The sequence below is a fragment of the Cucurbita pepo genome, chromosome 2 (assembly GCF_057944985.1).
Source record: "Cucurbita pepo subsp. pepo isolate OVF chromosome 2, ASM5794498v1, whole genome shotgun sequence".
Lineage (NCBI taxonomy): Eukaryota > Viridiplantae > Streptophyta > Magnoliopsida > Cucurbitales > Cucurbitaceae > Cucurbita > Cucurbita pepo.
Genome location: NC_141799.1, coordinates 7,352,523 through 7,362,474, shown reverse-complemented (window position 1 = coordinate 7,362,474; position 9,952 = coordinate 7,352,523). Strand labels below are relative to the sequence as shown.

At 38.3% G+C, this 9,952-nt stretch overlaps 1 protein-coding gene across 1 annotated transcript; it reads left to right on the top strand.

Moving 5' to 3' along the window:
• The first annotated feature begins 3,504 nt into the window (after nt 1-3,504).
• LOC111787768 (ribosome-inactivating protein bryodin II) lies at nt 3,505-4,668 on the top strand. Its single transcript, XM_087121150.1, is given in 1 exon segment — nt 3,505-4,668. A coding segment is annotated over 1 exon segment (918 nt). The 5' UTR covers nt 3,505-3,582; the 3' UTR covers nt 4,501-4,668.
• Nucleotides 4,669-9,952: the final 5,284 nt, after the last annotated feature.

Genomic DNA, 9,952 nt, shown 5'->3' with positions numbered 1-9,952 from the left:
TTTTTTTGGAGGAATTTCGCACTAGTTTTGTGAATGACGTCAAAGTTGAATTGCATTGGAAATCGACATTCCAACATGCAACGTGAATAGTAGTTGACTAGAAATTATAAGAAAAATACCTTTATGCAAGAGGATATAAAAATGTAAAGAAAATGGGAATGATTGGAAAACTCATTGATTTCTTAGAAATATGTCGCAGAGAAGAAGGAACAGGGACACACGACAATCGTTCAGGTAGAGAGTGCTTCTAAAGACGGCGTGGACACGTGTCACAGAAAACTCGGTGTCTTCCCAGTTGTACATGGGTTGCGTAAAGAATAGTTCATCCGACCTATGTCCGAATTGTACCCCTATAACAATTCCAAAACCTCGACTCGCATCTGCCAAGCTGACCCGACCAGATTTGCAACCCATGGCTATACAACCTCCACATAGCGCGCGTAGTACGCACTTGTGTTTGACGTGTGAATCGTGTATGAGTGTCCTTTTCCTTGCTGTTTGACTTTCGTTTGCCAGTTTTTCGTCTCAATTTCAATACTAACAAACTTTTACATGAATCAGAACCGATCAGAGAAATTTCAAAAAATTTTAAGCTCCTAACATGTGAAAAAAGCAAATTTGGAAGATACATATCATAAGTAACCACACGGACCTTAGACAAATAATACTTGTACGAATCGTTAGATGTGCTAGCATGAGAGCATATCATACCTTTGGTGGTTAGAATATGCATGTTTAGAACTCTAATATAAAAATTTGAATAAGTAAATAGTGTATGTTATTAAAATTACCATTATGCCCCTAGGATAAGATTCCAAGATGCTAGCTATTTTTATATATTAAGCCGAGCTAGAAAGAGAATATGCATAACTAGAATATGAGTTGGGTAATATGGATGAGTAAGCTAGGTAAGAAGTAAGAAATTACCAAAATGCCTTTACGATGAGATTTGAGATGAATATTGTTTTAAATGCTTTTCACTCTGTTTTAAAGAAGGATGGACTATTATGATCTGTGCACTGTTGATTGAAGGATGTTATCTCTCCGTTGAGTTTTTTTTTTTTTTTTTGTTTGTTTGTTTGCACGAATGTTTTAGTTTATGCTTTCAGTTAATTAGGTAATTGATAAGATATCTCCTCAATAAACTTGCACTAACTTGTAGATTATATAAACCATGCTCTAGATGATCGATAAAATAATCTACCTAGCAAAACATGCATAGAGAACCAAGTTGAGACTTAGGCACAAGAGCTAGAGCGGTTTTCAGCCAACCAATTTCAGTACATTTTCAATAGACCGAGCACCCTAGGATCATGAGTGGCGATCAGAGGTTTAGACCAACATGCACTTAGAGTATGGATTAGCCGAGGAGTTAGTCTTAAATGTCTTGGATAGGATAGTTGAGAATCAAACTGCCTAGACACTTTAAGAACCTAGTAAATCCCCATAGCACCTAAGGAAAAGTTATGAGAACTTATGAAATCGCTAGTAGCGTAAATGAATCATTGTGAGGAGTAACTATTGTATGTAGAATAAACTCACCTTAAAAGGGAATGTGGGGATTACGTAAATAGTTGACTTGAAGAGTCACTGTTGTATGTGGAAGAAACTCACCTTTGATAGAGGACGAGGGATTAAATAGGTAGATGACATAAAGAAATGTTATCGTGTATAGAATAAATCCACCTTGAGAGAACATGGGACTACATAAGTAAATGACATAAGAAATTGCTAATGTATGTAGAATAAATCCACCTTGAGAGAGAATGAGGGACTGCATAAATAGATGATACAAAGAACTACTATTGTGTATAGAATAAACCTACCTTGAGAGAGGACGAGGGATTACATAAGCTGTGACATAAGAAACTACTATTGTGTGTAGAGTAAATCTACCCTGAGAGGGGACGATGTACTACATAAGTAGTTCATTGAGAGATACTATTGTGTGTAGAATAAACCCACCTTGAGAAGAAACCAGAGGCTACATAAATTATTTAGCTCATGATAGGTGTCACTATCGAATGTGGTGACAGTCAAGGAGTTTCTAAACTAGACCAAAAATTCTTAGAACCTAAAGAAAAACTCACCCTAAGTTGCTAGGTTAAGGATGTGATAAAAGCCTATAAGTAATTTGCTTATTAAGTATTTTTATATTCACCCATTTTTTCTTTTTTCTTTTCAGGTATCGGTTGAGGGTGGGAGCAATCAAGAGTTGAGCGGTCATAGAGGCGGTCGTTCTTGAGTGTCAATCCATCTTTTAATTGAATCTTTTGTATTTCGTTTTATAATTACATACCAAACCCTTTTTTCTCCTTTTCTAATTAGATCTTATTTTGTATTTAATAATAGTGTTGTTGTTTGCCTTCATTTCAATTTAAATATTTATGTATTTTTTATCTTTCATTTTTATTTTATTTTTATTTTTATTTAATTTTCTTTGTGTCTTCTTCTATTAAGTCATAGTTTGATTTTTGAATCCTCGAAAATTGAGTTATGACAAGAGTGTTAGAGCTAGAGCAGTTTTCACGTTAACCTAGATTTATAGATTTTCAATAGATAGAGCACCTTAGAATCATCAGCAACGATTAGTGGTCGAGACCATAGTCCTCCCATAAAAGGATGACTAAGAAATAAATCGTTTAAATGTCCTAAGAACCGAGTAAACCTACATGGCAAGGATGATTAAGAAAACTTAACAGACTTAGTAGTAATCTGAACCGTGTCACTAGAGCTTCCTCCTCCATCTCCTTCGATATGCCCTTAGCATTAGTATCGACCTTCGTCACACCTTCACACCTTCAGCACCATTCCAAGTGGTAGTAGTATAAAAGTAGTACCATTGAGCCAGGCTTAGGCTCGATAGTTTAGTGTGTCGAGACAGTCAGGTGCCTTTATCAGGTGAAAATAGTCTTTACAGTCAGGTGCCTTTATCAGGTGAAAATGGTCTTTGCACTGTAAACCTGCCCTAAGAAGGAGAGTGGGACAACACAAGTAACCTAGTAGCTAGCAAGCACACGATGTTGCTCCCCTACACTCATAATGACTTTATGGCCCTGTGGTAGGGTCTGCTAGTTAATCTTCGATAGATGATGTTAAGCCCAATAGATATCGTACTGTTGTGTCTATACAAGTTGACTAAGTCTAAAGAATAGAAAAGTTAATACACCTAGAGAAGAGATACATAGTCCAGTAGATTTACGACACTAACCTAGTACACCATAAATTTGTCAAGAATCTCATGAGTTTGAAGTTCACACATAAATATAATACAAAGGCATATCATGATTACTACTTCTCCACATACCCATGTCTTTATCTCTCCTATGAATAAGCGGACCGTTAAAAAAAAAAAAAAAAAAGTGTGGAATATATTTACTTTTGCTAACTTGGAATATTATAGTTGCTTAATATTCCAGCTAGTAATTTCACATCATCAAATTTTTTTCCCAAAGTGAAAATATCATCGTAATATGATGGCCTTACGTATATAAATATAGAGCAAAATGAAAGTGTTAGACATCACATATGAAAAGAAGTCTGAAAATAACCGTATAGGTTGTGAGTGAGTATTGTTGAGACATGGAGTGCATTGGATCAACTCAAGACTTGATACAAGCTCCCTTTCCCTTAAACTGTGGTGCTCATGCTGCCATTCGTGCTCCTCGTCCTTCCGCCAATGCTATCCTCAGCTTCTCTCTGTTGGGTGCCACTGCCCAAACCTACAAACAATTCATCAATGATCTTCGTAAGGCACTTACGGTGCAGTCCCACAAAGTGTACGACATTCCTGTTCTGCCAGCCACGGCCAAAGGGTTGGCGCGCTTCATATTGGTCAATCTCACCAATTACAAAGGTGAATCCATCACTGTTGCAATCGACACAGTGGATGTCTATATTGTGGCATACCAAGCAGGAAACAAGGCTTATTTTCTAAAAGATGTTTCCAAAGAAGCCCATGATGTGCTATTTAAAGATAGCAAACATGAAACGCTGTCGTATAAAGGGAATTATGATGATCTTGAGAGGCATGCAGGTAAGATTTGAAGAGAGAATATTGAGCTTGGGTTCTCTGAATTAAGCAGCTCCATTGGCAACATGTTCCACTATAACGCTGGCTACTCTGTGCCTAGATCGTTTATTGTTATGATTCAAATGCTTTCAGAAGCTTCGAGGTTTAAGTATATTGAGACAAGGAATTGTGAGAAGGTTGAGTCAAAGTTTAAGCCAGATCCTGGATACTTGAGTTTAGAGAACCGTTGGTCTAATTTATGTGAACAGGTACAGAAGGCGCAAAAGCATGGAGGTAAGTTTGAGCGTCCAGTTCAAGTTCGAAGTGTTAGCAATAAACCAATTAAGGTAACTGATGTTAATTCCCCAGTTGTTAAAGGAATTGCGCTGTTACTTTGCAACAAGCCAGGGGTTAATGGAGTATCCAAACTGATGGAAGAGTTTATCCATTGGGAAGTTGCTCGAGGTGCTTTTGGAATTGATTTCTGAATGAGCGCATAACTTACAACTATGGAATTCCACGCATTGAAAGAATATGCTTTTTAAAAGAATATCATGTAAAATCTAATATTATATGTATGTGATAAATAAGTGTGGAATAATTCCGTTGCTTTATGTAATATCTAAATAAATATGAAGTAATATCATCATCTATAAGGTCAAATTGTGATGTTTGGTTTAGGGATGGAGTCAAGAAGGAAGAAGAGGAGGCAATTGACTTCCTCTTGGTTCGTCTTAAACCGAAAGACTCTCAAATTTATTTCCAACCGACATAAAGGCATAATTCATATAAACAAACTTCAAGGCAGTGAGACAAGGTTAGACATTTGTGTCAATTTGTGATGCATGAATAGATGTTTATTTGGTTCATAACTCTAAAAAAAAGAAAAAAAAAGAAAAAAAAAGAGCAAACCTCAAGCCATAATAGGGGTTCAAGGAGAACCCCAAAAAAAAAGAGTAGTTGAAAAAGAAAAAAAAATGAGAAAGAGAGCAACATTGAGAGAAGAAAGGAGTCACCAAAATTGAATGGTAAGCTTACTAACTTCTTCCTCAGATCCGAGACCTCTCTTACCAATGGAGGCCTAAAATTTTGATATGCTCTTCTAGGCGGGACTCTCCACATATTTCTTTTAACAAACTTGGTCGAAACCTTGACCAGAAAGTGGAGATTCCAAGAGTCATCCAAGAACGATAAGAAAAGAAAAATGAACCTACTTTGGGCGCCCATAACTCAGTCTGTGGTTGGTGTTTAAATTCAAGAAAAATACTAGGGTGTAGATGGATCTACATACAATAACTTTGTTGAAGAAACCGCGTTGATTGGAATTCTAGATTAAAAGTATGAAAATGAGAAAAGAGGGGAAAACTAATCGAATTCTGTGTTTGCGACTGCCAAGAGAGGAAAGTTTTCCGGCGAGCCATGTGTCAATCGACAAAAGGATGCACACATACAGAGGCCACGTGTTAGGTATCAGGTGGAGCTATGCATCAATCACTGCGTGGAGCAACATGACCCACCATGGGGTACCACGTGTTAGGTACCATGTGGGTCTACCCGAACCGACCCGCCATCCGACTTGACCTGCGATCCAAAGGAAACTGAATCAACATGACCCACCATTCGACCCAAAACCCGATTTGTGACCAGCGACTACAAACTTCGTGGCACTCGCGCGTGATTCCTGTAAGTAGTATCTTCGCCCGCTCATGTAAGCCCCTTTTCTGCCCATTCGACTTTTGTTTCCTCGATTTTCATCCTGATTTTAAGTATGACCATATTTTTAAGTGATTTATGATCTAATCGAAGAAAATTACACTTTTCTGGACACCCTATTTGAGGAGAAATGCTAAACAAAAGGACACGTGTCAATCAAATCACCATATGGTATTTAGGAAGCAATACTTGTACGATTTGCTTGGATTGCATGCATGCTAGAATAATTACCCTAGGTGGATAGTTTAACCATGAAATGAACCTAGGTGATTAAAGAATTAAGAGTATGGAAGCATGTTGTATAAAATGTTTGTATATTTTATGTTTCCGTTGTATGAATTTTTATTTCATGCTGAAAGAAGGATGAAAATTTGTGATCTGCGCTCCGGGTGCTTGATGGATGTCATTGTTGAATAAACATTAAATGTTATTTTCTTTAGTGGGTTTTAAATTCAAAAGTTAAGGGTGAAGATGAAAGGTGAAGAGTCTCGAACATGAAAGGCCAAGAGTTGGCTTAGAAATACGGGATCTTTATAGCTATAATTAGTTTTTATTATTGTTTTATAAGAGCATGTGTATGTATATGCTTATAAATAGATTGTTGTTTCTGTTGTGACCCAGTAGAGAAAAAAAAAGAAAAAAAACAGACAAGTAATAAAAGAGTGTTTTTTCATATAAACAAAGTGTTTTGTCTCTCCACTCTCAAAAAGCAAAATAGTGTGACTAAGATTTTATTTGTCTTTTTTCACAAATTGGTATAAGAGTCAATGGCGAATGTGACGGGTCAAATGCCGCTACCGCGACTAACGAAGACAAACAACGAGAACTGGAGCATTCAAATGAAAGCTCTTCTCAGTTCTCAAGATGCATGGGAGGTGGTCAAAGGTTTCGAAGAACCAAAAGATACCACGGGTTATACGGCGACATAAAACAAGACGTCGAAAGAGGTGCGATCAAAGGATAAGGCGACACTATGCATATTATTCCGAGCCGTTGACGAGTCGGGCTTTGAGAATATTGCCAGTGCAACTACTTTAAAAGAAGCATGGGACACTTTAGGAAAAGTGTTCAAAGGAGCTGATCGAGACAAACAAGTGTGTCTCCAAACTCTTCTTGGCAAGTTGGAGAGCATGAAGATGAAGGAGTCAGAAAATGTATCTGACTACATCACGCGTGTACAGACTGTGGTAAACCAACTCAACCGAAATGGAGAAATGTTAACCGATACGCGAGTTGTGGAGAAGATTTTGAGATTATTAACCAACAATTTTGAGAACATTGTATGCGCGATAGAAGAGTCAAAGGACCTGGCGACGTTCACGGTCGACGAGCTTGTCGATTCTCTCGAGGCACACGAGCAACATAAGAAGAAGAAGGAGGAAACACTCGATCAAGCACTTCAAACCAATGCGTCAATCAAAGACGAAAAGGTACTCTATTCTCAAAATTTTCAAGGTAGAGGTCGTGGTCGTGGAAGTCGTGCAAATGGTCGCGGTGGTCAAGGCAGCAGTCATGAAGGATACTATAAGGAGAAGGGACAGTCGAGCCAAGCAAATTGGCGTGGAAGAGGACGCGGTCGAGGAAGAGGCGGCCGATCAAATTATTCCAACATTGAGTGCTACAAACGTCACAAATTTGGTCACTATGCGAATGATTGTAACTCTAACAAATGTTATAATTGTGGTAAAGTGTGGCATTTTGCAAAAGATTGTCGAGCCGATAAAAAGGTGGAAGGAACAACCAACCTAGCTTTGGAAGACGTAACAAATGAAGGTCTTCTCTTGATGGCTCAAAATGAAAACATCAACAACGACACTCTGTGGTACCCCGACTCAGGGGCAAGCAACCATATGTGTGGTCACAAGTACCTATTCAAAGAGATGCAAAAGATTGAAGATGGTCATGTGTCATTTGGAGATGCTTCAAAGGTGGAGGTCAAAGGCCGATGTACGGTTCATTACTTGCAAAAGGATGGCTTAATAGGGTCAATCCAAGATGTTTATTACATACCAGACCTCAAAACCAACATATTGAGTTTGGAGCAACTCACAGAGAAAGGTTACTCGATATTCTTAAAAAACCGGCTGCTACACTTGAAGGACAAGCAAGGGCATTTGGTTGCTCGAGTCAAGATAGGAAGAAATCGGATGTACAAGCTGAATTTGAGAAGCATACGAGAAAAATGTTTGTGAGTCGACGTAGAAGACAAGGCATCGCTGTGGCATCTCCACTTTGGTCACCTACATCATGGCGGCCGAAAAGAGTTAACGAAGAAGAATATGGTGCATGGGCTACCCAAGATGGACTACGAAAGAAAATTTTGTGAAGAATGCGTGCTCAGCAAGCATGCAAGAACCTCGTTTCAAAAGAAGGCTGAATTTTGGGCTAAACAACCTCTCGAGTTGATTCATACAAACATATGTGGACTAATTACCCCAGAGTCGTTCAGCGGTAAAAGGTATTTCATTTCCTTTATCGATGATTACTCACGAAAAACTTGAGTTTATTTTCTGAAAGAAAAGTCTGAGGCATTTGAGGTGTTCAAAAAGTTCAAAGTGATGGTGAAGAAGGCAACTGGTAGACACATCAAAGTTGTACGATCCGATAGAGGTGGCGAGTATACTCCGATAATTTTCATGAAGTATTGCTAGGAGCAAGACATAAGGCGATTTATAACCGCATTGTACACTCCTCAACAAAATGGTGTGGCCGAGAGAAAAAACCAGACCATTCTCGACATGGTTCGGTCAATGCTCAAGAGCCATGCAATGCACCAACTATGTTCAAAATCGATGCCCACATGCGAAATTAGATGATTAAACACCATAAGAGGTATGGAGCGGACAAAAGCCTACAATTTCTCATCTCAAAGTGTTTGGTAGTGTGGCTTATGCTCATGTACAGGATCAACTAAGAAAGAAGCTCGAAGACAAAAGCAAAATGTATATTTTTATTGAGTATGATGAGAAGACAAAAAGGATACAAGCTACTTGACCCAATAAGAAAGAAGGTGATGGTGAGTCGTGATGTGCGAGTATATGAAGCAAGCGAATGGGACTGGAACCCTTCGACGGAAGTTAATATCGAAGTTGGAGAATCATTAGTCATTGCACCAATAAGTATACCAACAAACTCCGGAATTTCCGATGATGAAGATGAGCCACGACAACCCAAAATGTGAAATTTTCAAGATTTGTATGATTCAACAAATGAGGTACACCTTGTATGTCTTCTGGCAGATGTTGAAAATATCAGCTTTGAAGAGGCGGTGCGAGACAAGAAGTGACAAACTGCCATGGATGAGGAGATTAAAGCGATTTATCGCAATAATACATGGAAGTTAACAGAAATACTAGAAGGAAGTCAGTCCATTGGTGTCAAGTGGGTGTTCAAGAAAAAGATGAATGCTCAAGGCAAGATAGAGTGGTACAAGGCGCGACTTGTTGCGAAGGGATACAAGCAAAAGGCAGGAATCGACTATGACGAAGTGTTTGCTCCCGTTGCAAGAATGGAGACAATCCGATTGTTCATTTTTCAAGTGGCTCAATTCAAATGACCGATTTTTCAAATAGATGTCAAGTCGGCATTCTTGAATAGTGTGCTTGAAGAAGAAGTCTACATCGAACAAGCACCTGGGTGCATAAAAATTGGAGAAGAGAAGAAGGTACTAAAATTGATGAAGGTGCTTTACGAGTTGAAGCAAACATCGCGAGCATGAAATTCCTGTATCGATACATATTTCAAGGAGAACGGGTATAAGAAATGTCCCCACGAGCATGCACTTTACGCAAAGAAGAGTGGAGCAGATATATGCAAAAGAAATTTTGAAGAAGTTCAAGATGGAAAATTGTAACCCGGTATCAATACCAATGGAACCAGGTGCAAAACTCTTGGTTAAAGATCACGTATTTGTTTAGATTGTCGTCAGTTAGTATCTGATTAAATCTCCTTGAGGTTAGGAGTTGATTTTGTAACGACCCAAAAAAAAAAAAATTAAATTAAAATAATATTTTCCCTAAACTACTCCCCACTAACCCCTCTTCCTCTCCCAACTATCTCTCATCAACCAACTCATCAGTCAAAATCCCAAATCTAATACAGATTCATCTGGGGTTCCTACAATGAAAAAAAGAAAAAAGAGAAAAAAAAGAAAAAAAAAATAACGACACCCAGATTTCAGCGAGAGTTGGAGATTTAATTATTGGAGAGAGATCTTGCTTTGTTAAC